The 26,184-nt window shown below is 39.5% G+C and overlaps 1 protein-coding gene across 7 annotated transcripts; it reads left to right on the top strand.

Moving 5' to 3' along the window:
* Window positions 1-2,387: 2,387 nt before the first annotated feature.
* Window positions 2,388-19,345, top strand: LOC115747443 (transportin MOS14). Of its 7 annotated transcripts, XM_030683619.2 has the most exons (24): window positions 2,393-2,771; window positions 3,974-4,072; window positions 4,243-4,467; window positions 4,561-4,680; window positions 4,935-5,018; window positions 5,589-5,648; window positions 6,154-6,282; window positions 6,834-6,895; window positions 7,049-7,105; window positions 7,822-7,945; window positions 9,320-9,454; window positions 9,797-9,877; window positions 12,240-12,353; window positions 12,495-12,574; window positions 12,808-12,943; window positions 13,383-13,532; window positions 15,175-15,260; window positions 15,509-15,696; window positions 15,772-15,864; window positions 16,507-16,694; window positions 16,796-16,907; window positions 17,490-17,647; window positions 18,443-18,559; window positions 18,679-19,345. In XM_030683619.2, the coding sequence occupies exons 1-24, from the start codon at window positions 2,562-2,564 to the stop codon at window positions 18,901-18,903; spliced, it is 3,033 nt and encodes a 1,010-aa protein (XP_030539479.1). In that variant the 5' UTR covers window positions 2,393-2,561; the 3' UTR covers window positions 18,904-19,345. The 7 variants fall into 7 exon arrangements, with proteins under 7 accessions (XP_048134616.1, XP_048134617.1, XP_048134615.1 ...); XM_048278659.1 differs by having other exon boundaries at window positions 2,388-2,771; window positions 4,243-4,680; window positions 16,796-16,874; window positions 17,490-17,588; window positions 18,679-18,846; XM_048278660.1 differs by having other exon boundaries at window positions 2,389-2,771; window positions 4,243-4,680; window positions 17,490-17,588; window positions 18,443-18,514; window positions 18,679-18,846.
* Window positions 19,346-26,184: the final 6,839 nt, after the last annotated feature.

Here is a 26,184-nt window from a genome sequence, read left to right as displayed (position 1 = left end):
AGAGGCGGTCAAGTTCACGGCCACATTTGATGGTTGTCGCTGCCGGAGAGGCAGTAATTATGAGAAAAATCGTTCTTCTCGTGTGTTACTTTCTTGAGAAATCCTGTTTAGCTCGATCCCACCTCCAAGATATTGTTTCCTAGCTATATCCCCCTACAACTCCATTTAGATATCCTAACCATCTACCAAATATATGATAGGATAAAGAAATGTTATCCGAATGACCAAACATAACTCAAGAATAAGAGGTATTGAAGAAAGCCAATCTTAATTGCTCTCGTTTTTAGCCAAATTACAAATTGGATAAGACATCGTTTGGGCTAACATGGAAATTTATCTATAAAATTTAGGCAAAAGCGAAAGTGATGAAGTGGAAATGCCACATCACTAAGGGTGAGTTTGGACAGAGGCGGATATGAGACTCAAATAAAGTTGGTCATGTATTATGGGACAAAAAAGGTTCATGGTAGAATTGGGAAGGAATCTAAAGTTGGTGATTTTTTACGCGACAAAGAAAAAGTTAGGGTAGAATTAAAACTAGGTCAAAAGTTTTTTTTTTGGTAAGGGAAAAACTAGGTCAAAAGTTAGGAGCTTATTATGAAACAAAAAAATTTAAAGTAGTATTGTGACTCGAGCTAAAGTTGGGAGTCTTTTAAATGAAATAGCAAACGAAAAATGACACTAAAATTTCCAAAATTTTATAAGAGATCACTTAAGTAACTCAAAACTTTAGAGCACATCCGTTGAGTTTCAATATTCTTAATTATTTTTTTGAGATGGACGTTTTACAAAAAAAGCCACATCGGATTCCGCCTAATTGATAGCTATGAAATCTGAATGATTGATGGTAAAGTTATCGAAAGAGATGGTGGTATGGTAGTTTGGTACTTGAATTGCTCTTTCCCGCAACAATTCACCTATGGATATTACAATCTTTCACGATATCAGTCACTACCGTGCATTTGGTGCGTTTCATTTTGCACGATGTAAATCAAGAATGGTTGCAAATGTATTTCGCCCTTAAGATAGACTTAAACACAACCTAAACAAAATATGGTTGTATCGAACACAAGGGTGATCAAATCAAGCTATGTACTCTCACGAAGGCAAAGTCAATATAGTCAAGGATAAACGTAAAGGGTGGGGCTAGTGGCAGCCTCCGCATTTTTCTCACTTTTCGTTCTTCTTTTAGTTTTTCAATATATATAAAGGATTTATAAAGTGGGTCCAATGAGATAATCGGATGTAACCAAAGAGGCTCTACTCAAAGATTTGACAAATACAATCAAACTTCCATCCCCCCATTTCAAAGTTTTAAAACATGAAATCTAATTCAATCAAACTGAAAATGAAAAAAACAATTTTTCTCCAAAATGAAATTAGTTTGAATTATTTTTAGAAAAAAATAAAATAAGCAATAAGTTCTATTTTTTTGGTCGAAAGCACTAAGTTCGTGAAGAGGATCTAAAGTTTGGTGACGTTTGCTTTGAGATTAAATCACCAAAGCTTTCGTTTGCGAGAGTAGGAAGAAAAAAAATCAAATGATTTTCCTTTTGCATTATAAAGCGACTTTACTTCGTTTATTGGAATTAATACAATCCGATATACATTTCCACATCAATATTTAGATCGGAAATTTTGGTTTGTATAGACATATAAAAATATATTGATGAAAAATTCACTTCTAGAAGCAAAATCTCCGATTTGCTGACGCGTTTATTGAATTTTACTTATCTTTGGGTATATACATGGCCATATTTGAAATTCTTTTATATCTTTTTTTTTTTGGTCAGAAGTCTTTTAAAGAAATAAAGACCAAAAGAAAGAATTAATACATGAAAAACTCCAAACTGCTACACCTCTAGCAAGTTTATCACAAATTATTTTTTAATCACCAAAAATCTTAAATTGGTACATGTTTGAAAAATTTACCCGAATCTGATACACGGATGACAAATTTACCCCACGTTAGCTTTCGTTAAATGCTATCGTCAAATTGCTGATTTGGATGACACGTGGCAATTCTCGAATGCACACGTTTGGATTTTTACCTTCTATTTATTTTAGGTGTATTAATTTGAAATTCTTCATGGTATTAATCCAATTTAACAAAAATTAATTTATGATAAATTTATCACAGATGTACCAGTTTGAAATTTTTGGTGGTCGAAAAAATAGTGTTGGGCAAATTTGTACGGGGGTGCCGATTTAGAGTTTTTTGCGGTAAAAAACAGATGGTTGGAAACAAATTTTTTTTTTTGGGTCATGGTTGGAAACAAATTTATGAGGTGCATAAGTGTGGAATGTTTCGTGATATTAAAAAAAGAAAAAAGAAAAAAAAAGGGCCCCACATTATCACCAAACAGCAAAAATAGCCGTCAGATCAAGCCGATGCTCACTCATCACACAGAGAATCCATCTCCGTCTCTCTCCTCTCGCAGCCTGAAAGAATTACAGGCGTCGCTCTCCCGTTTCTCCTCTCTCTCTCTCTCTGCGCGTACGAGCCAAGCGACGAGCTTTAAAGGGGCCGTGGCAGCTTCGACGCCGTCGCGGTTCGTTTTATGGACTTGCGGATCAAGGTGGCCCAAGCCGTCCACGTCCTCAACCACGACGCCCAGTCCTGCAACCGGGTCGCCGCCAACCAATGGCTCGTCCACTTCCAGCAGACCGACGCCGTCTGGGAGGTCGCCACCTCCATCCTCACCTCCGACCACCTCCGCTCCTCCGATTTCGAGGTCGAGTTCTTCGCCGCTCAGATCCTCAAGCGCAAGGTCCGCTGCTTTCCTCCTCCCCTCCCCTCCCCTCCCTCCTCCACCACTTGATATCGCGCTTTTTTTTTTTTCCTTTTTTTTTTATTGAGCTTCTCGCGGCCGAGCATCGGTTTTTGCTCGCTCCGCTGTGTGGGGCTTTTCCCGTGCTGGTCAGTTGGAGGTTGAAAGTCAAATGCTTGATTGTTTTTTCAGTTCTTAGTGGCGAGTGCGCCTGAGAGCTGACCTCTTTGATGAGGACGGTAATTGAATGATTGAACCGGATTAACGAGTTATAAATGCTCTAGCATTCAGGGAAGTTGAGCTCATAAAACGTCGCGTGGATAGTATGAAGTGTGTTAATATTGTGCTACTGGAATCTGACAGTGGTAGCAATGGCGCTCTTTCTCTCTCTTTCAATGAAGTGTGTTAATATTGTGCTACTGGAATCTGACAGTGGTAGCAACGGCGCTCTTTCTCTCTCTTTCTAGTTTCCACCTTTGGAAGTTTTTGCTTGGTCATTGTCATGAAATTTTGGTGATAAACTTGTTATAAATTTTGATTTTTTTTTTTTTTGGTCGAGGGCCGTCGAGGGGAGGAGGGTTGTGCAAATTCAGAAGTCTAATCACTAAGAAATTTTGGTAGAATTGACTTTACTTCCAGCGTTTGAACCATTTGAGAGGTCATATGATCTTGCGGAAAGGGGCTTGCTTTCTGAGGTTGACATTTATTGGACTGGACATGAAGAAGCATGATGAGCATACGCTGGATCTTATATTTCATTTTCATTAAGTACAAGATAAAAGGTTGGTTGAGTATAATGGAACAAGGGAAGAGCCTGATCAAGGAAATCTTATTAAAGAGAATATCCCGGTTCATAAATGCCTATGGCAAGCAGTTATTCCATCAGAAGTCGATGTTGGGAATTGAGCTATCTTTCAGATCAGTTTATGAGCATAAAGAACAATTTTATGCTCATGTTAGAGAAGAAAGCTCTGTGGCATTGATAGTCATATTAGGAGTAATTTCCGGCAAGTCGGATTTCTGTAAGATAGTGATCTTTATCTTCTCTTTCCTCCTTTGGCCTATTGCGGTTTAAAGGTGGTTGGTTGCTTGAAATCAGCGAGAGAATGGAAACATGCAAAAGTACTCGTGCCGAAACTATCTATGTTAGTTGCCTTGAACCGTGATATGACTGTAAACGTGTTTCTTTTGTCTTCCTGCAGATTCAAAATGAAGGGCACTGTTTGCAGTTAGGGGCTAAAGAAGCCTTGCTTAACGCGCTCCTTGTGGCTGCAAAAAGATTTAGTTCTGGTCCCCCTCAGGTGCTTCGTTTCTCTCCTAATGGACTTTGACGGTTCTTTGCCACGTCAATAGATGCAACGTGTCATCCATTTTCTTTTTTCTGAGTGGAGAATTCATGAGATAATGTTTCTTGAATACTGCCTCGATTATATGTCATGATTTGATGAGGGTCATACTTTCTTAATGACAGCTTTTGACACAAATCTGCCTTGCGCTCTCAGCACTCATAGTTCATGCTGCTGAGCATGAGAAACCAATTGAACAGCTCTTTTATAGTCTCCAGAATCTGCAGAGTCAGGATGGTGGCAATTTGGCTGTACTAGAAATGCTTACTGTTCTACCTGAAGAAATAGTTGACAATCAGAATGCTGATTGCCGATTAAGTGCTGCTTGTAGAAGCCACCATGGCCAAGAGGTTCATGAAAATATTCCTGATGGATTTAGATCCCTACGTTGTCTCTTACTCTCTTGCTTGGTCTTGATTTGTTCATATCACTTTCTGGACCAGCTTCTTGCACAGACTCCTATGGTTCTCGAGTTTCTGCTGCAGCAGTCTGAAAAAGGTTTTGATGGCGTTATGCAAATCCCGGAACAAAATAGAAAAATCTTACGTTGTTTGTTGAGCTGGGTAAGAGTTCAGATGTTATAAAGGCTAACCTCCTTTCCACTGTATTTATTCATAGTGTTTAATTAAAGGATTAAACTCCTTATCCATATATGGGGCGACATTTTCTTCAGTAGCTTCACCCGAATTGTTGGATGCATGTGGTTTCTGAGTGTATCATTCCTTATTCTGACCACTATATTTAGAATGCAGTATATTCTCTTGTACAGTTGGTAATGTTAAGTCCTTGGTTTTTGTGATAAAGATTTTTATTGTAGGTTCGAGCTGGGTGCTTTTCCGAGATTCCACAGGGGTCACTGTCTGCACATCCTCTTCTTAATGTTGTATTTAATTCTTTGCAGGTAATTATAATTTATTTGTTCTTTTGTAATGGTCTTGTCTATTGTGAGTATATGCAGTTTTCACCATGCGTAATAAATGTTGTTTGTGCAATAAATAATGGGTTTGTATATTTATTCAATCTCAAAGGGTAATGGGTGACTCAACTTAATCAGGGTTATCACTTATGGAGCTTCACATAAGATCAATGCTTCAATTTCTATATGACGTAACATGCAAATGCTTATTCAGGACATAACTAATCATTGTATTTTATTTCTTGAATTTTTTTTAATCCTTTTCTTGAAGCATTGGGGAGTGAACATCAACCAGTGTCAAATGATAATATCCACAGTGCAAATGAAAGGGTATCGCAGTATTTGTATGCAGGGCATGTGAATAATAAAGTGAAAAAGAAAGTATACACTAGAAGTAAAGTGATGCATAAGTACAACGAAAACTTTAGAATTTTCTGTGTGTTCTAGGAATGGTTTAGCTTACCATGACACTCATTGTTTGTTCTATCTATACATAACATTTGTCCTGTCGTACATTTGCATAAGCACTAATGCCTTCTCTATTGTTGGTTATAGGTCTCATCTTCATTTGACTCAGCAGTTGAAGTTCTTACTGAACTTATAACTCGACATGAGGTATATTAATGCCATTTGATGGGACCATCTTTTATCTTGATGTCTATGATTATGTTTGTTGTGTTGTGGAATTACTGTTACTTGTAGAAGATATTCTTCCTCACCATCTCTTCAACATGAGGCAATGTGTCTATCTATGCCTAATTTGGAACATCCAGTTGAATATGAAAATTCTTGTAGGCTTGCTTTTTTTTTTTTTTTTAAATTAAGGTATATTGCCTCTATTATTTGAAGTGTATGGTTTTTTTACATGTGGATCATTTTTGGACCACTCTCTTTGGTGCCGGTTAGCATATGAAATATTGCGCTTCTGTGTATCAAAAGACTGAATAATTAACTGCAGAGCCAGTCTTCATGTCCAAAGCGCCGTAAATTTGTGATTTCAAGAATGGGGGTCTGCCTTTGTGGATCCATCTAGGCCATTTTTGGCATTTAATGTAACTAGTGTCCGTTTTTAATTTTAGTAATCTTCATTATACGTTGTGACTTTTCTTGCTTCTTCTAGGGGCTACCCCCAGTTTTATTATCTAGGATATATTTTCTTAAAGAAATGCTTCTTCTACCGGCTCTTACCAATGGAGATGAGAAAGTAATCGGTGGTCTCGCGCGCTTACTTTCAGAAATTGGGCAAGCTGTAAGTACCTTGTGGAATCATGTTTTACTTCATTTAGCTACAGACCACTGCAGTGGTTGAGAAATTTCCTACACTCCTGCTGTGGTAAATGGCCTGCTGGAACTTTAAGGCTATGCCATCATAAGGTGCTGCTAAATGGAAGGATCTTATCAACGTCCATGAATGATAAATCATAGATCGAACTGCCGAAGGAAAGGTTGTCAAAGTCGTTGACCATAAATCCAGCCTATGGAGTTTTCCGAAAAAACCCGCTAGTGGAGGAAGACCTCCTAGGGATAAGAGACATAGGGCTAAAGAGAGAGCCAAAAAAGGATCTTTCGTGTATAATCTTGCAAGGAATGGAAAAAATTGCGGAAAATCGGACAGTTATACAATATCTACCTTATGTAACTCGTTGGGATTCTTTAACTACTATGTTCACAGAAGCAATAACCGTAAATGGACCGGAACAGTTTAGTCTCTCTCTGATTTTTTCGTGCTAAAATATTTCATAAATGCCAGATGTTACCTTGTTAACTAACGTTTCATTCCCGTTGCTTAATGTGAACCAGGCCCCAGCTATGATTGCAGAAGCAAGTGCTGAAGCACTTGCCTTAGCAGAGGCACTATTGAGGTGACATGTAATTTTACATTTTAACTACAATGAATGTCTTTAATTTCTTCAAACATTAATTGCCATGGGCTTAGAATGCAGTGCAACGAAGGGCTACTTGAACGTTTTGGAACTTTAATGTTATGGGATTCTAACTCTTTGCTGTAATGACAGCTGCGTCAAATTTCCAAGCGAGGATTGGGAGATTGCAGACTCAACTTTGCAATTTTGGTAATTATCATCGATCAATATCTCTTGGTTTTTGGTTTGCTAGATATTGTTTGGTTCTATTAATTCAAGTAGACAGCAGTCATTAGACTTGGATCTGATATCATATCCAGTAGACTGCTCTGTGCTTTTTAGTCTTGACTGCTGTTGACCTTCACTCTTCTTTTTATAATTCGAATGCATGGATAGTAGCTATGGTATTTCCAATCAGTTGGTGTCTTCTTATTTGTTCTGTAAAGGAATACAAGAGCACGGAATTTTGATGATTGGAGGAAACATAAAAGAGTGAACATACACCATTGACTGGGCTGATATGTGAATTTGGGGTGGTTTAGTGGGTTCACGTTACAGGGATTTCTAATCTCTCTGCTTTCGTCATTGTGTAGGCTTTCTGCTCTTCTTAAACTCTAAACTCGAGCAGGTTTTTTCAGGCTATATGTAAAACCTAGTAAATTTCTTTACTGTCTCGTCAGATGATTCTTTAAATAGGTGTGCCGTATTGGAATGATAATTGAGAGGCCAACCATTTTGAAGCCCTTGTATCTTGCACTATGGAAATGACATTCTTGGAACTTATGAAATTTACTGGAATTAGGACACTTGTTTTGTAATTGATGTGACAACATCTACTTATTATCTTATATGATAACGAGCTTTGTTATGCTCTCCTTGAATAAGTGAACACTTGCAAGCTTTGAGCTCATCATCTTTACTTTCAGGTCTACCCTTGCAAGTTTTATGCTAGGCCTTGATGTGGACATTGCAAACTTTAGGAAGCACTTTGAAGATGTTTTTATTTCTATATTCTCGGCATTGCTTGATGCTCTTTTATTGCGTGCTCAGGTTTCTCCTCATCTCTGACACCTAGTTCAACTTTGGTTGAATTTGAATGAGTGTGTTGTCATGTGTCCATCTTCTAACGGAAAAAGGACATTGAAACTTTGCATTGTAGTTGACAATTAAAAGATATGGAGCAACTCTAGTCTTGAAGGTTGTGCATATTGTGGGGTGGACAACCGTGACAAATTTGATTATCTTTAAGGTCAACTTGCATTGTCAACTCTGCATTTTGAAAATATGCATGTTATGAGGGCAAAGCCATTGGTATCCGGAAAAGCTATGACATATTCTTCTGTATAAGGACATTTCAATTATAATGTTAGGTGTTTTAGGAACAAAACAATGACCATTGTCGGGTCAATATCAAGATTGCCACATGGATGTTAGACACATGTTCGATATATGAAGCATCAAGGAGAATCAGAGGTGCTTATCTATGTCCATTGTGTGCCCCAAAATATTTTTCTATTCTTCCACTTTTCTTTCTTCATCTCCTCCCTACATCCTGTAGTTTTTCTATATTAGCATCTGAAACATGTAAAAGGGGAAGGAAGAAATGTAACTTTGCTTATTCTTTCCAATGGCAGTTGTAAAGATTGTTCTTGCTTAAACATAGTCAATCATGCTCTGAAGGACAATGGATATTTTGGATCTTGTTGCATGTTAAGCAAATACATGAAGCTCCTAAATTCTTACCAATAGTAAAATTGGGATTGACTTATTTCTTTTTACTTTCTTGTCCTCAAGTACATAGATATTCTGAATTATCTCTCTCCCCCACCATTTGCATGAGATGTATGTAAGCTGCTAATGATCTATTACTAAGTCCAAAAAGTGAAAACATGAAAAGACTTATTTTCTCTCTATTTTGCTTCATGAACGCCTGTCAAATTTGGTTATTGTACCTTCATCTTAGCAACCGACCTGGCCTCAATAGAAGTGCGATAAATTTTGGGCATGTGATCAATAGATGGAATCTTTTAAACCTGGTTGATCTGCTTGCAATGCCTCTTTCAGCCCGGGGTGATCAGTGCAATTTAATTACATATTAGAAAGAGTCAGATTTTGATTTTGTTGGTTAAATCTGCTCAATACATCTTCTTTGTGACGATTTTGTTTATCTTCGCTGTCCTGATTTTGAGCCGGATTTACTTAGATGAAGAGGAAGGGTTGTACAAATGGAATAAAACGTAAAGTACCATCATATGTTAGTCATTATTTATCCTCAGGAATGTGCGTCTGTCACTGGTTAAAGTATCTTCTTGGTTTAGTTTGTAATTTTTTTTTCTTCTGGTATGGATGTGTGGTTTTCACTGATTGCTATTATTTGAACATTCTCCTTGAGTTGTTTAAACACTTGAATTCTTTGTTTTGCAGGTTGACGAATCTACATGCAGTGATGATAGTGGAGTGGTTGATCTACCTGATGGCCTTGTCCAATTCAGGATGAATCTTGTTGAACTCTTGGTGGATATTTGTCAGCTTTTAGGATCTACTGCGTTCATGCAAAAGGTGCAAAAGAGAAATGACTGATTCTGATTTACATGACAGATAGCTGGAAAGAACCTTTTTAATTTTTTCTGTATTATTTGGAACTTTTGTTTTATAATTCGTACCTTAATTACTCCAATGACTGCAAGACTGAGATCAATGGACTTGGTTGTTCGCATCATAAGTTTCCATGGCCATTGCGGCATGTCAATTTGCTCCTGATGTTCCTGTTTTTCTTGCATAAATATCTAGTTTTTATACCTCTCATCTTTTCCTTTTCTGTCCTTTTCCTGCCTTTTACTCTATCTGTGTAATAGGTTTTTAGGTCGATGTTGCTGAATTGTCATTTATATTTATTGACAGATCTTTTGCGGTGGTTGGATGTCAGTGAATATACCACCACCATGGAAGGAGGTGGAAGCCAAATTGTTTGCCCTCAATGTGGTAAGCACCTATAGGAATAAACTCACACTTATTTGTTCTTCATTCAGGTTTTGCTAGTCATTGCATTTGTGGAATTTGGACTCTTCTTAGGTGACTAGTACTTAAAGTATATTTGATAGACTAATACCTACAGTCTACATTACATGCCAGTCTCTAGCATGTTTTTCTCGTTTGTATACTTGTGTGTACTTATAAACATGTATTTAGGTGCTGTTTCGCATGCTCATTTGTTTTGTATTTTCTTCTTTGTTTCAGTAATTTGGACTCAATTTGTTGCTTGTCAAACTTTAAGATACCTTATCTGATACTGTTGTAGTGGTGCTTCTATGTTGGGCATGATGGCTAGTACAGTCCAGTCAAATACTCTGTGTCTTACTAAATATACAAATTTGAACAAGTAGGTGAAACGTCAGATCTGTCACATACATCAATAGTTGGGGTCCTTGGATTTGCTATTGTAGTTGATAATTAAATGGAACAGTACGAGCTTCTGATCAGGTTTGTGTCGCGGAACTTTCCATTGTGCAAGAATGAGCAGCTTTTCTTTGTTTGTTATAAGTTAAATGTGGCTACTTGCAATATTTCTCTTGTTAAATAGATATTGGGCAGATCTGTTCAGACTGGTTTTTACTATTTGGCTTTTTACCTTTTCTGTTCCCACATCTTGTGGCTCTTGCAACTTGACTTTTACTTAACAAGGATTGCCTAGAACCTTTCAAAACATACAAATATTCACATGTTACTTGAGTATGTATTTCCCATAAATTTTTATGTTTGAATATAATTGAAGTTTTGGTGGGAAAGTCAATAAACAACTTCTGCTTAAAATTAGTCAAAACAATGGCCCTACCTAACAATATAAAAGCTATGAAAGTGCTTAGTTGGTTTAATTGCGTTATTTAAATCAAATAAAAAGCAAGCAATCACTGGAATTTGGATTTAATAATGCATGCGACTGATTGAGGAAATTGAAGCCTGAAATACAGCGAAGCAGCAGGGAGCACTGACCAATGGGGAGACCCCTGGTAGTTGGGGAGGTCTAATTCCAAAAAAGGATAAATTCTAAGACAATCACAGCCTATGTGGCTGCTGGTACTAATCTTTCACCACTTGATGAAACTTTTTCCCGGCCATAGATAATAACTTTCTCCTTTACATGGAAAACCTCCTAGATGAGCGCTCAATCCCTCCTATTTCCTTCTGAAGTTTACTGGACTCTCTCCCTTCTACCGCCCCTCCCCCTCACCCCAAATGGTCTTGTTCGTAAGTCATATGTGTGCTGCCCATCATGAACCAAAATTGTAGACGTGCAAGTTATGAAAATGAGTGCCCCCCTTGAATTCTTAACGAAGCTGACCTCATCACCGCACTAAATAAAAATCACAATGTCTGAGTCAATTAAGTCGCGTCTCTCCAACCTTGCAAAAGTATGAACAAAACCAATCAACCATATTGGTCTCACAGCCCTTTTCATAAGATGGATTCATTGGATTTCAATTGAAGTCACGTTAAGAGAAGGAGATGGGCTCAAATATAAGTTCTGGACTTGGTAATTACTCTGTTTGATTAGAGCATCTGCAATATTGATTTTTGTACGGTACGTTTCTTCTTGGCAGATTGGATACTCTCTTCATTCTCCAATATCTTTTGTTTGTTTGAGTGGTTTTACTGGTTTGATCTGCTCATGAAACGCATCATTTTGGTCTATGTATTGGAGTACCTCAATTTAGGGTTATCTTCAGATGAAACTTTGCCTGCGTGAATAAATTCTGAGAGTGAAGTCACCTGCTAGAACTCAAATGCGGTGCTAGTGAAGGGAGAAAAAGGTTTTGAAATCTGATTCCCGACATTCATGAAAGCCGATTGTTATTATTAATTGTGAAGGATGAATTCTGGAATCCTCCCTTTCATCCTGGGCAACATAATGATTATGCGAGAGACATTTGCTGATAAAACAATCAAAATGAAAGAGAGAAGGGGATGGCCAGGATTAGAAAAGTTAAAGAAGGGAAAAAGGAACTGTTTGTCTGTGGAGTGGGTACAGCTTAGAATACGCTGTTGCTAGGGCTGTACTTTGCTTATTTGTTTCCTTCAATGGCATTGTTGTTTTCTTGATGAATGCCCATAGCCAGATAAATTGTTAAGTTGCATTGTCCATATGTCCACTGAGGAGCTAACTAAAAGGAAATACGAGACAATGAAAATTTCGTGCTGTTACGTTCTAGGGAAGCAGCTTCAATGTTCAAACCCCTGCGTCTCTGTGGTGGCTGCTTGCGATCATTCATAAGTGGCTTAGCTTTGTAAGGATGGCCTTGTGATCTTGTTTTCTGCTGTTTAATTGTCTGGTTTTGAAATATTCCAGGTTTCTGAAATGATCCTTCAAGAAGGCCAAAGCCCGGACTTCTCCGCAATTATGCAGCTAGTGATAGCATTATCAGCCAGACCTTCTGCTGAGCTGAAGGGCTTTATATGCCTTGTATGTCAGATATAACCTTTCCCTTCATAGTTTATTTTACTAGTCCCATATTAACTCAAGTACAGATAAATGCTGAACTTTCACATCTGGGATGATCCATTTGATCTTGTTTACTCTTTAAAAAGGGCTTCTACTTTGTAGGTTTACAGAGCACTTGCAGACATTATTGGGTCCTATTCCAAGTGGTTGTCTGCTTTCCAATCAAATGCAAGGCCATTATTGTAAGGAGCTCCTTCATCTAGTTCGGTCAAATCAGTACATTTCGAAATGCAGCCTATATTCTTTTATGGTGGTTCAGAATGGCACATCTTAATAGTTCTTTTTCACCTCTCCTTTATATGTTTTTTACCTTACTGGTTATTTTCTGACGTCATTCGAAGAATCGTAAAAATGTTGTCTACAACTTGTATTAAGACTTGCATGTTTATTTTTTGTACTGAATCGATGCTTTCAGATTATTTCTTGCAACAGGCATATCAGAACTTCCATCATCCAATTCTTGTGCTTGCGCCCTTCGTAAATTTTGTGAAGATGCTTCTGCAGTCATTTATGAACAATCCAATTTGGAAATTTTGATGTGGATTGGAGAGGTGAATATCTTTCTGATCTGCTATGGCCTTGGCAGACATTTATTTGTTGCTTTATTTGACGGTTTGTGTTCCAATATGGTCATTTTTTTTCTATTAAATTATTTACCTTGCTGTGGATGACCATGCTAAATCTGTTGGGCCAGAGAGCGCAGAAATAAGTTTTGCTCTTATTTCATGCTTTTATCATTATCTGGGATTTTTTATCTGCTTCCTCTCCATCCTCTAATCCTTTTTACCCTTTAAGTAGTCTTTCCTCTGTTGCTGGTCATCATGTATTGTTCAAGTGAGGGAAGCCTCTGCTATTTTTTCCTGAAAACCTCTTATTGCAAGGAAAAAGTTCCGTTGCATCTGGAATTTTGTTTGGCTAACCACCCCCCCTCCTTTCTCTCTCTTAAATGCAGTTTTTTCGCTCATTTTTTCCCCATATGTTATGGTTCAGGGTTTGGAAAAGAGACATCTGCCTTTGGAAGATGAGGAAGAGGTTGTAAGTGCGATTAGCTTAATCCTCAGCTCACTACCTAACAGAGAGTTGAAGAATAATCTGTTGACTAGATTGCTCTCTGCTAGTTATGGCGCCATTAGTAAACTTGTAAGTGAAGCTTCCATCTCAGATTGTGTCCTTTGTTTTACTATTTGTTTTCAAATCTTAGGCACGTAGACATTTTATATTCTTTTCAGTACTTGTTGGAAGAATCTCAATGAGTGATGATAATTAAGATAATTCACGTCAACAATTGTCGCAAGATTATTTCTCTTTTTTCTAAACTCGACTTCTCAAGAATCCAAGATCCAGCTGATTTGTTTGGATCACTGAAGCTTTTGTTAATGAAGACAAAACGATTTCTTAATGCTTGTATTTCCTTGCTTTACAAAAGTGATCGATCCATAGCAATTGTCAAATGACAGCCTTAGAAGGATATCAATTTCACATCAGAGATCATTAAGAGTTCTCATGTTAGCTTCTTGTTATAGGTTTGCAGATTCTGTTTAGCGAATGTACCGACAATTACCATTTTCATGCCATTATTGAACAGCTTCTAAAGCAGGATGAGGTCAATTTTTTGTCCAATCTCCTACAAGGATATAATTACGTTAAAGCCACAAACAGAATATCCCTAACATATCCTGTTAGAGCTACTCATTATTTGCAAACTTAGGGAGTACTATAGGTAGAACTGCAAGTATAGAATATTTTTAACGGCTAAGGATTACTCTCGTTACTGGTTAATGGTTTCCTCTTTTGCAGTACGCGGGCCAAATTTTTTGTACTTTGACTGTCCTTTTGTTAGAGTTTCAAATTGCTCTCTTAGGTGGGCTTCTAGCTGATCATTACCTTTTTGGCATATAACTTTTACTTGGCAACAGAAAAAGGTCACTATTTAGGAGTAGAATTCCATAGTTTTTTAGGCTTTGGAACTATGAATCTCATACTCCCAGTACAAAGTTCTTTTTGCAAATAGAATTGTCTTAGAGGATGCAATAGGAGTGCCACTATGTTTTTGATCAGTGTGGAAAAAAACTCATCCTAGATGCTCCTGTAGAAGACAGAATTTAGATGCTTCGTTGGGAAGATGTGATATTATGATGGAGATGCAGGGTAAAATGGGCAGGAGAAAGCTGAAAAAGTTATGAGATATACTTTGAAGAAATAGGAGAATCTTTTGTTAGGAAGGGTACTTATCTTGTCACTAGAAGACAAAGTGTTATTCTTTTGCTCTGACTTCAGTCCGAAGTTTTGATAGAGTTAAGAGCAGCGACCTCTAAAATATGAGGTCTGACTGAAGGAAAGTAATGGGATGGATTGGGTGAGGAAGTTCCTGCAGAATGTTTTTAGCTCAAGCGGGAAAACATCACTTAAGGCAGCTCAATTTTCTACTAAGAGATGTGAAAAGGAAAGCAAAAAATTTAAACGCTGTTAGGTGTCTATTCTGTTTTGGATTTCTTCCAAATTCTTAGGCATCTCAAATTCTGTAGTGGAGGAAATTCTATTCATATGGACTAAACTATAGTTTGGTCTATCACAGCTGTGTTTTCTTTTGCCTTCTCGTGAGCTAGTGCCTCAAACCATCGACCTGATTTTGTTTTCATCTCCTTTGCACACAAAAGTATTTTGTACTCCGAACATATGCTTGGTGAAGGACCGGAACTTTTGGTTGAATGCAGTTAGCTGCTTACATAATTACTTTTGACTGCATGTATGAGTTTACCATGGATACCTAATAATTTCTCAGATTAGTGAAAACGGCAACCATGCTCAGAGACGAAATCCAGCAACTTATGCACAAACTTTGTCCTCTGCCACCAGAGGGTTGTACAGGTCTGCATTCACTGGTTTACCGCTTGTCTTATGGTTCATCATTAAGACTTATTTAATATCTTAGGATGTACTGTCCTCTTCCCTGGCGGTCATGCTGATGAACTTATAAAATAAATATTGAGTTGCACTTTGTATAGCTGGTTGGTTGCTTGTTGTTTGGCATCTAACGTTACTTTTCTCAATGTCTTTTGCCGTGGTGGACCATAATTTTTTCGTTTTGTTAATGTGTGAATGACGTGCACTTCCAGGATGGGAACTGTGTTCAGTTATCTTTCAACACCTCATCCAAATGGACCTGCCGACGATGATCCAATACTCGCACTACTACGGGTGTTTTGGCCTATTTTGGAGAAATTGTTTAGCTCTCCTCACATGGAGAATGGTACCTTGTCCACTGCAGCTTGCCGAGCTCTCTCACAGGCGATTCAGTCCTCAGGTTTGGTTTTTATTTTTGCTTTGGGATGTTTTTGGTATGCCGATTGTATAAAGCAGAACTTGTTTAAATTTGTAGGGCAGCATTTCTTCACTCTATTACCCAGCATATTAGACTGCCTTTCAGCAAATTTTTCAATGTTCCAAGATCGAGAATGCTTCATAAGAACAGGTACGCAACTGGAACTGAAGTCGGTAGGTTATTATTCAAGATTCACCCGTAGTCGTGAATGCTTCATAAGAGCAGGTACATGGCGAGAGCCGAAGTTGTTAGGTTATTATTCCGGTTTCACCGATAAAAAAGTTCTCGTATTGCGAAAGGTCCTTCAACTTGCTTACTAATCTGAAGTTTAGTATGTGATTAACTTGACTAAGAGAAAGAACAATGCATTAGTGCTTTGTAAGACAGTTTCAGTCATGCTGATTTATCTAATTTTTTATTTTTTTTGTCCATAGCAGTTCTGAGATCTGGTGAGGTTCACCACATGCTTGCTGTTATGAAAGAGTGATGAAACAATATTTAACCTGTATATAAGTTTGCAACTTAGTTGAAGGTGCAGTTGTTTCAGAGGCAATTTCCAATTTGGTATTATGTCGGGTTTGTGTATGCTTGGGTGGACAAAGTTACTCAGAATGCAGGTCACTGAAAAATGGTACCCACTGGATCATCACCGACCATCATTGTTACAATCTCATCATCAGCATGACGTTTTCCGCTGGGCTTTCTATTTAATATGTCAGCTGTGATTCACGAATCATTTAGTCAGTTTGTTTTCTTTCTTATACTTATGTGTTGCAACAAACTTCTTCTCAGCTTCTGTTGTCATTGAGGAATTTGGCCAAAAGGAAGAGTATGGACCTCTATTTGTCACCACTTTTGAAAGATTTACTCAGGCAGCGTCAGTGATGTCGCTGAACTCATCCTACATATGTGACCAAGAACCCGATTTAGTGGAGGCCTACATGAACTTTGTGTCAACATTTATCCGAGGACTGCATAAGGTTCAATACATTCTGTCCTCTTATTTGTGATATATAGGATGTTGTTGGAGTGGATACATCTGTTAAAGTTTAACGACTATTTTTTGTCTCTAATACCTCAGGATGTACTGGCTGTGTCTGCTTCTTCTCTTCAAGTTTCCTTCCAAAAGGCAGCAATATGCTCCACAGCTATGCATCGTGGTGCAGCTCTAGCTGCAATGTCATATCTATCTTGTATGTATTTGATTCAAGTGACAGCTCGTATTACATCTGTTATGCATATTTAAATGCGAAGTCTAGCTGCGAGTAACTTTTTCTCTAGTGCATGTGTGTGCTCCTTGTTGATCCGACATTTTTCCTTTTATGGTTACCCTGTTACCTCTCTCAAAACTGTTCTTTTTCTGTTACCTCATTTGCAATGAACAGCCGCGATCCAACTTCACCTATCCATTCAATTGCTTTTTCTTTTTGTCTGAGTCATTAACTCCTCGAATCCAAGGTATTTTTGTCTTAATGGCATAGCTTCTGTCTGCAAAATTCTTGTGAATTCGAGGAATGGGCTTATGGGGTCCTCAAGGGTTTGCCTCTTTAAGAATGAGGAACTATACTGTACCATGCAGTCGATGGTTCATTTTAATTTTACCCATTGTTATGGAATTTCTCGAAGATAGAGGCCTCATGCACGAGATCATTCATATCCTTCATCCTGCATGAATTTCTTTATCATCTTACTTTGTTGATGTGGAATCGTCAACTTATGGATATCACGTTGATGGCAATTGCTTTAAGGTCTATTACTTTTGTCTATTCTTTCAGGTTTCCTGGAGGAGGCTTTGACCTCTTTAACGGAAACAATAACTTGTGTGCCTGAGGAGCCCTTTAATGCCATGGTCATTCGTGTTGCATGTCATTGTGGTGAGGGACTTGTATCAAACCTTTTCTATGCTCTGCTTGGAGTTTCTGCGATGTCAAGGGTAAGGATGTATTCTTATATTTCATTGTTCTGGCACTTGCATGTTGGTTTAAGCCTGTTTTTTTGCCTCTTCTTTTTCTTTCTAGGGGGCGGGGTGGGAGGCATTATATATTTATTCTTAATGCTTTCTTCAACTAAACTACTTTAAATACCTTTTATCCGAAACTACCGGATCAGGATAGGGATTCTTAGGCTGACTAGCAACTTGTATAACATTCCCATTCAAATAATTTTTTATTTCCACTGTTTTGAACTAGAAATGAAGAAAGAAGTTTCACTCTTTCAATTCTATTTGTTTAAACTTGTCAACTGCAGCAGATAAATAATGTTTTGTCTGGTGTCTCCAAATTCATGGAAAAGCATTTGATTGCTACGAGTCATTGTATTTGTACGAGGCTACTAGGTACCACTACATTCTGCTCTATTTCTCTGCCCAAAAAGAAAAAGAAACACAAATTCTGCTCATTCAGATGAGATCTTGTTTTGAGAGTTTCTCTTAGCATGTGCAGCTACGGTTGTCTAGATATTTCAGTTTCAGTGCTTTCAATTGTAAACTATTGGTATAGTAAGCTTACTACAGAATATTTAATCAAACGAATAAACTATTTGGCACAAGTAATTTTGTGCATTTTGAAGCAATGAAGCTATGTGCAGCCTATTTTGTTCAAACCTACACTTAAAAGTCGGACTACTTTTTCAGGCTATGTTAAATGCCTTCCCATAAGCTTATGTCACGGTCATTCATCTTGTAGAATAGATATGTGATGGAAACGTAATGTTGCTTTCCTTTTGACAGGTTCACAAGTGCGCCGCAATCTTGCAACAGGTGGCCGCAATTTGCAGCTTAAGCGAAAGGACACCCTGGAAGGCAATTCTCAGTTGGGATTCTTTGCATGCATGGCTCCAAGCTGCGGTCTCTCTCTCTCTCCGTCTCTCTCGCTCGCTCGCTCGCGCATGCATGTGCTTTTTTAAATGACATGCCACCTGCTTTCAAAATTGTTTATTCTACCATTCCCTTCGCTTCATTGGCAGGTACGAGGTCTTCCAGTAGAGTATCTTAAACCGGGTGAGTCAGAAACTCTGGTCCCGCTTTGGTTAAAGGCGCTTGCTGGCGCAGCGTCTGAGTGTCTTGACAATTGGAGCTCTGATGGGGTTAAGAGTAATTGTGGGCATATGCAAGGAAAGAGAGGGAGAGTGTTAAAACGTTTGGTACGAGAATTCGCCGACAATCACCGTAACCTTCCAAATTTGACATGATTGCTCACACACCGAATCGAATACATTGAGCGCAACCTACCCAGCCTCAAGCTGGCTTCTGCTGCCTTCCATCGCTGATGCAGCATGTACACACTACTGTAAATTGATGGATGTTAGCGAAGCATGGTCCTGTGGTCATTACCGGGAGGTTCATTATTTAAGGGATTCCCCTGTTTTCTATCGATTCTTCGGCATGTCATTCCCAGAAAGCTATATTTGTACAGCACAATAGCGCAGTCTTTAGGGTCTCGAAGAGTCTAAGAGAGGATAATCTTCTTGTTTGTAGTTTTGTTTTCCTTTTGGCAGAGGGTAGGAGCGGGAGTCTACACAATTGTCATGGTTCGAGCATATTTTAGCCTTAGAATGTAAAAGGGATGGCTAGCGGTTTCAGATGAAATTTTGTTATGTATAGTCCGGTGATTCACAGAATTTTCACCAGTTTCGGTTGTCGTTCTCTCATCAATCGGAAAATCGGTGATGTTGAGTTTCATCTAATAGTATGGTCTCATAATTGACGTCTAAGCAGTCATTTTACAGGGGTGCCTCCCGGCGAGTGAAGCTAAGTCTCTTTTGAAGATCAATGGTAATCTGTCTCCTAAAAATTAGCAGTAAGGTTCGCCGCTGAGAGGATAATGCCGATTTAGATCGAACTCTGGACGTGCGGGACACTCAGGAAAATCCTTGTCTCGCAAGCGCGACGGCCAAAAGCCTCTGGCAAAGGCCTTCTATTCTGTGCGGCAGAGTTGGGATGCAGGTAACTCAACATGCCTAGACCGTCATCCTTGACACCACTCGCCGAAACATCTTGGACGTTGATGGTTTTTTGGCCTTATGCAACGAGAAATTTTGCAAGTGAAGAGGTACCTGAAACCCTTCCGGATGCTTCACTAAACGAGGTCATCGCCATCGCCGCACTTCGTCCTCACCTCTTTCGACAATGGCCCTTTGCGATGATATAGCTGCGAGTATAAGTCGATTATTTTGTATTCGTGACAGCTTCCTTCGGGTGGGTATGGGGGATAAAAAATGTGGTGGTTGCTACATTGTACTTGCATTGTAGTTTCTGCTGTCGATATAGCGTGTCATATGGGCTTAAAAAAGCCTATGTGATCGTCGACGTCGAGAGGGTAGATCTTCGCTCTGTCCGACGAGGTCCATTTTTTTTTTTTTGTGGGGGGGGCGGGGGCAGAAAGTTAGATAATCGACTCATACCACAACATGAGAGTGATCAATCGTGCAGGAAACGCGCTCGTCTTCTCCTCTGTCAAGTGCTGAATAATAATACATCATGCATAATCTTAAACTTTGGTTCCGACTAGATTATGCTCGTATGTAGAAAATTATTTTACCATTCAATTTCTCAATTCTTGACGTGGAAAGTCACTTCACTAAAAGACATGTTCTTTGAAAAATAAGTTGCTCGAAGAAATGTGGTGGGAAACTTAAACTTGGAACTCGAAAACGAAAACCAACGAAAAGGGCCAAATTTCCTAAAAAATTCTCAACTTTAGGTCAAGGCCCAAATCTGCCGCGGACTTTTTTTTTTTTTTTTTGTCTCAGAAAAAATCCTCAACTATAAGTTCAGTCCCAAATGTACCTTGAACTTTTTTTTGCCTTAGAAAAAATCATAAACTTTAGTTCTAGTCCCAAATCTATCACAAACTTTTTTTGTTTGAGAAAAAATCTTCAATTTTTACTTTTATCTCAAATCCGCTCCATTAGGGCTTTGTCCAAGAATTACAGTTTGTCGTCTCCAATTTTCATATCCCAAAAAGGTTTCATTTTGGAGAATTTCTTTATTGGGGGTGGATTTAATATCCATTTGGAAATGCCAAGTTGGTCCGTACCTATTGCCCATTACTTTGTTAAGGTGGGTTTTTTTTTTTTTTTTATCAACGTGAAAGTGCAACTTCAAGTTGGGATTGGACTATGGGGTGAATTTAAAGATAAGTTGAAAATTTGTGATTTGTTTAGGACAGAACAAAATTCGGGACAGATTTTTGGGAATGTACCTAAAGTTTGGGGTTTTTTTCAACACAAAAAAATTTCGGGGCAGATTTGGGACAAGATCTTAAGCTTGAAATTTTTTTAGGCAAAAAAAATTCAGGATAGATTAGAGACGAGACCTAAAATTGAATTTTTTTTTTTTAACGAGATTTAGGCCAACGAAAAGGGAAAAGAAGAGACGGGCAATTAAGAGAGAGAGCCTCACGAAAAGGATCGCTGATAGTGACCCGAATATATTTTCGTTGAACAAGAGTCGAAGCATGTGAGAGAGACGGACAAGGTTTGAAGTACGTAATGATGGAGGTGCAGGGGAACATGCGTGCTTTTAACATGGGGAACGCTCCATGGAGATTGTGAACTTGCGTAACTTTGGCATAGGCTTCGACCAAAACCCAAAAGACAAAAAGGCCGAACCAACAACCGACCAAACACATACACAAACACGAACACATGGCGGCAACTCCCCTGGCAACTTTAGTGCGACTCTCTGAACGGCAGAGAACTGGCAGAAACGAGGTTGACGACCGGCTTGCAGCGTCCATGGGAACAGCGAACTTGTACACTAAGCGTGTTTTCATGCAATGCCAGTTTTCATTTGATCTGATTTGTGGTTTTTTTTTTTTTGTCCATTCTTGAGCATTCGTTAGGGTGGTTGCTGCAGTGCGCGAAGCCCTCTATTTAGCCGAAGAAGTCTATTACAGCGAGGGGAGCAGGATCCTTCTGTACAGAGGAGACATTAGTGTCTTTGACGTGGCCGAGACACGAGCCATATTGGGATTATTATCAAGATATCCATGCCCCTATACGCTTCAAAGTATAACAGTTAGCACTGTCAATTTGCAAGGAGTAGCGATAGACGCCCATGTTATCCAACGGATGAAGGACCTCCTAGTGGAGGGAGGACTTGTTCACAACAACGGGTATAGTTTTAGGACTGGATTATACTTTATTTTTTATATTTTTTAGGATTTAATTAAAAAAGAATTAGAAGTGAATTGCACTTTCGAGGCAAAATTAAGATTTTTAGTGCACTTATTTTTTTGGTTTTTTGCTTTCTTTTTGTCTTCTCTTTTTCATTTTGAATGTATTTGCAGGAACATCTACGACATTCCTGAGGCTGAGCTGTGACTGGTGGGGGGAGGAGAAGAGTAGGACAACACTATGATTAGATGTATTTCGGCACGGGTTTATTACTAGTTAAATATAAAAAGCTTGAGCTATCTGTTTCTGCTCTTTCAAATACTCCTGAGTTTCAAGTTGAAGTTTGTCCTGAGACATTTCTTCGAGCAACTTATTTTTCAAGCAACATGTTTTTACCTTATTTTTCACTGTTAAGTGAAGTCATTTTCCTGATATTTAAGATGTTATGCACTTCGGCTCCTCATAAGCCATTGGTTTGTAACTTTGGCGGGAGCACCGGCATACTCCTCCATCCTGAAAATCATTAAGTCATAATCCCGCATTGTAAGCAGATGCTGCGGGGGGATCATGACCCACGTTAGTTGTTAATCTTTAGGCTACTGAGGAGCCTCCTCCGTCATCGTCATGGGGCCTATGAATGGTTTAGACTTACAAATTGTGAAATTGCACTGTCCCTATGTCTACTGAGGAGGTAACTAAAAAATATGAAACAATGAAACTTTCGTGCTGTTACATTCCAGGGAGGCAGCTTCAATATTCAAACCCCTGCGTCTCTGTGGTGCTCTCTTGCATGGTTTTAATCAGGAATGTATGCTTGAGACCATTCATAAATGGCTTAGATTTGTAAGTATAGCCTTGTCATCTTGTTTTCTGCTGTTTAATTGTCTGGTTTTAAGATATTCCAGGTTTCTGAAGTTGTCCTTCAAGAAGGCCGAGGCCTGGACTTCTCCGCAATTATGCAGCTAGTGATAGCATTATTAGCCAGGCCTTCTGCTGAGCTGAAGGGCTTTATGTGCCTTGTATGTCAGATGTAGCCTTTCCCTTCATAGTTTATTTTGCTAATCCCAAATAAACTCAAGTACAGATAAATGCTGAACTTTCACATCAGGGATGATCCTTTTGATCTTGTTTACTCTTCAAGAAGGGCTTCTACCTTGAAGGTTTATAGAGTACTTGCCTACATTATTGGTTCCTATTCCAAGTGGTTGTCTGCTTTCCAATCAAATGCAAGGCCCTTATTGTAAGGAGCTCCTTCATCTAGTTCAATCAAATTAGTACATTTCAAAATGCAGCCTATATTCTTTTGTGGAGGTTCAGAATGGCACATCTTGAGAGTTCTTTTTCACCTCTTGTTTATGTGGTTGTTTACCTTACTGGTCATTTCTGGCATCATTCGAAGAATTGGTAAAATGTTGTCTACAACTTGTGCTAAGACGTGTGTTTATTTTTCTTTGTTTTTTGTACTGAATCAATGCTTTCAGATTATTTCTTTCAACATGCATATCAGAACTTCCATCATCCAATTCTTGTGCTTCCGCCCTTCGTAAATTTTATGAAGATGCTTCTGCAGTCATTTATGAACCATCCAATTTGGAAATTTTTGGTGTGGATTGGAGAGGTGAATATCTTTCTGATCTGCTATGACCTTGGCAGGCACTTATTTGTTGCTTCATTTTGACGGCGAGCGGGGCAGCCGTCCGCTGACCGGGCAACGGAACCCCCGTCGGGAGGTGCTGCCCCCGAACCCCCGCCTGCTGACCGGGCAGCGGGACACCCGTGTCGGGGGCGCTGCCCCCGAACCCCCGCATCCCGCGCGTAGGGGTCATATGTCGTTGGGTAACACTTCGATTTCCCTAAGCTCACATGGGCGTACCCGATGTGAGAAACAAGGGTCCCCGAAATATTCGCCAACTCCAACATTCTCCCACTTGGTGGATACTTCGCGCAAATGAGAGCCCTTCTAATATCATTCTTCTTCAATCCAATCGCAGCAGAGCACCATTCAAACTTCGCACCCGTGACGGCTTTAGTAAGGAAGTCCGAACTATTTTCTACCGTGTCGACCTTTACAAGTCGAACCTCATTATTCTCCACTTTTTCTCCGATAAAATGATATTGAATATCAATGTGCTTTGTGCGTGAGTGAAACGCCGGATTCTTGGCTAAATAAATAGCCCCTTGATTATCACATCTCACATCTACAGCACCTTGCTCAAAACCGAGCTCCGAGCACAACCGCCGTAACCATACAGCTTCTTTTCCGGCATGAGTAAGAGCCATATACTCAGCCTCTGTAGAAGAAAGCGCTACCACGCTTTGCCTCCTACTCATCCAACTCAACGCAGCACCAAACAATGTGAAAACAAACCGGCTAGTGAACCGTCTACTATCAATATCTCCACCCCAATCAGCATCTACATGGCCTACGACATCAAGCATATTTCCATTCCCCGTACCTTTGTAACACAAAGAAAAATTTGAAGTTCCACGAAGATACCCGAAAACTCTTTTGATCGCATTCCAGTGTTCTTTACCCGAGTTAGACATGTATTGGCTCAAGACTCCCACTGCTTGGGCTATATCCGGACGCGTGCACACCATAGCATACATCAAGCTACCCACCGCACTCGCGTATGGAACTCGGGCCATCTCTTCAGCTTCTTCATCCGTTTTATGACATTGCTCCGCAGATAACTTGGTCCCTAAAGGTATAGGGGTACCAACAAGCTTACGGTCTATCATATTGAATTTCTTCAAAATTTCTTTGATGAATTTCTCCTGCCCTAGCCACGACTTCCGTTTCTCACGGTCTCTCCTAATCTGCATGCCCAAAATAAAATTTGCAGGCCCCAAGTCTTTCATTTCGAACTTTTTAGCCAACAAACTCTTCACGGACTTCACCATCTTCACGCTATTCCCGATCAATAACATATCATCCACATATAGCGTGAGAATGACAAACCGATTGCCCATCCTCTTCACATAAACACAATGGTCAGAATTTGAACGCACAAAATCAAGCTGGAGCATATATGTGTCAAACTTCCGGTACCACATCCTCGGTGACTGCTTCAGCCCATATAAGGACTTTTTCAATTTGCACACCAGATTCTCCTTTCCTTTTACTTCAAAGCCTTCTGGTTGCCTCATATATATCTCCTCCTCCAAGTCCCCATGAAGGAAAGCCGTCTTGACATCCATCTGTTCTACCTCAAGATCATATGCAGCTTCTACAGACAGAACAAACCGTATTGAGGTCAACTTCGCCACGGGAGAGAAAATCTCGTCATAGTCAACACCCTCGATCCGAGAGTACCCCTTGGCTACAAGCCTAGCCTTGTACTTCTCTACAGGCCCATCCGGTTTGAGCTTTCGCTTGAACACCCATTTACACCCAATTGCCTTTCTATCTTTAGGCAATTTACACAGGCTCCATGTCTCGTTATGATCAAGCGACCGCATCTCATCTATCATCGCGAGCTCCCACCGATTCGCATTATCCATGGATCTCGCCTCTTTTACAGAACTAGGATCATCTCCGGTAATGCTCAAAGCATGAAACGTACTCAAAGCACTAAGGGAGTATCGAAGTGGTACCTTTCTTTCCCGCGTCGATCTCCCGAGAGCCGGCATGCTATCTGTATCCGAGTCTTCATTTGAATCCACATCCTCGACTTCGTTAACCGAGTCCCCTTGCTCCGATTCAGAATCGGATTCTACTGGCGTACCTTGTGGAGCCATCTCCATAGTTTCAGCTTTAGGACTTTCTTCAAGCACTACCACTTTCTTCGGCTCATCCCCTTTACGTGTGCCAACCTGGGATTGTGATTCACGAAAGACGACATCCTTGTTGTAGACTATGGTCTTTGATTCTGGATTCCACAGCTTATAGCCCTTGACCCCCTCCTTGTATCCGACAAATATGTTCTTCTCGGACTTATTGTCAAGCTTACCCCGTTTCTCCTTGGGTACATGAACATATGCATCACACCCGAACACCCGAACATGTGACAAATTCGGCTTCTTCCCAAACGCTGCCTCATATGGTGTACGATCCTTCATTGATGAGGTCGGTGACCGGTTCTTCAAATAATAGGCCGTGGCTACGGCTTCCGCCCAAAATTCTGGCTCCAAACCCGCCCAACTCAGCATGCATCTCGCCTTTTCTATGAGTGACAGATTTAACCTTTCAGCCACCCCATTCTGTTGGGGCGTATATGGAGTCGTCTTCCGCCTTGCAATACTATTATCCACACAAAATTGCTCGAACTTATCCGAACAGAATTCACCTCCGTTATCCGTACGAAGGACCTTGATCTTCCCGCCCAATTGATTTTCAACAAAGGCTTTAAA

Source organism: Rhodamnia argentea, chromosome 5 (assembly GCF_020921035.1).
Source record: "Rhodamnia argentea isolate NSW1041297 chromosome 5, ASM2092103v1, whole genome shotgun sequence".
Classification (NCBI taxonomy): Eukaryota; Viridiplantae; Streptophyta; class Magnoliopsida; order Myrtales; family Myrtaceae; genus Rhodamnia; species Rhodamnia argentea.
This window is presented reverse-complemented; position numbering and strand designations above follow the sequence as displayed.

Bases quoted from the DNA above. Each gene is read 5' to 3' on its own strand.
- LOC115747443 (XM_048278654.1), top strand. From the start codon at position 2,562: ATGGACTTGCGGATCAAGGTGGCCCAAGCCGTCCACGTCCTCAACCAC. The intron at 5,649-6,153 runs GTATATTAATGC...TGCTTCTTCTAG, and splicing joins AACTTATAACTCGACATGAG to GGGCTACCCCCAGTTTTATT. The intron at 6,896-7,048 runs GTGACATGTAAT...CTGTAATGACAG, and splicing joins TTAGCAGAGGCACTATTGAG to CTGCGTCAAATTTCCAAGCG.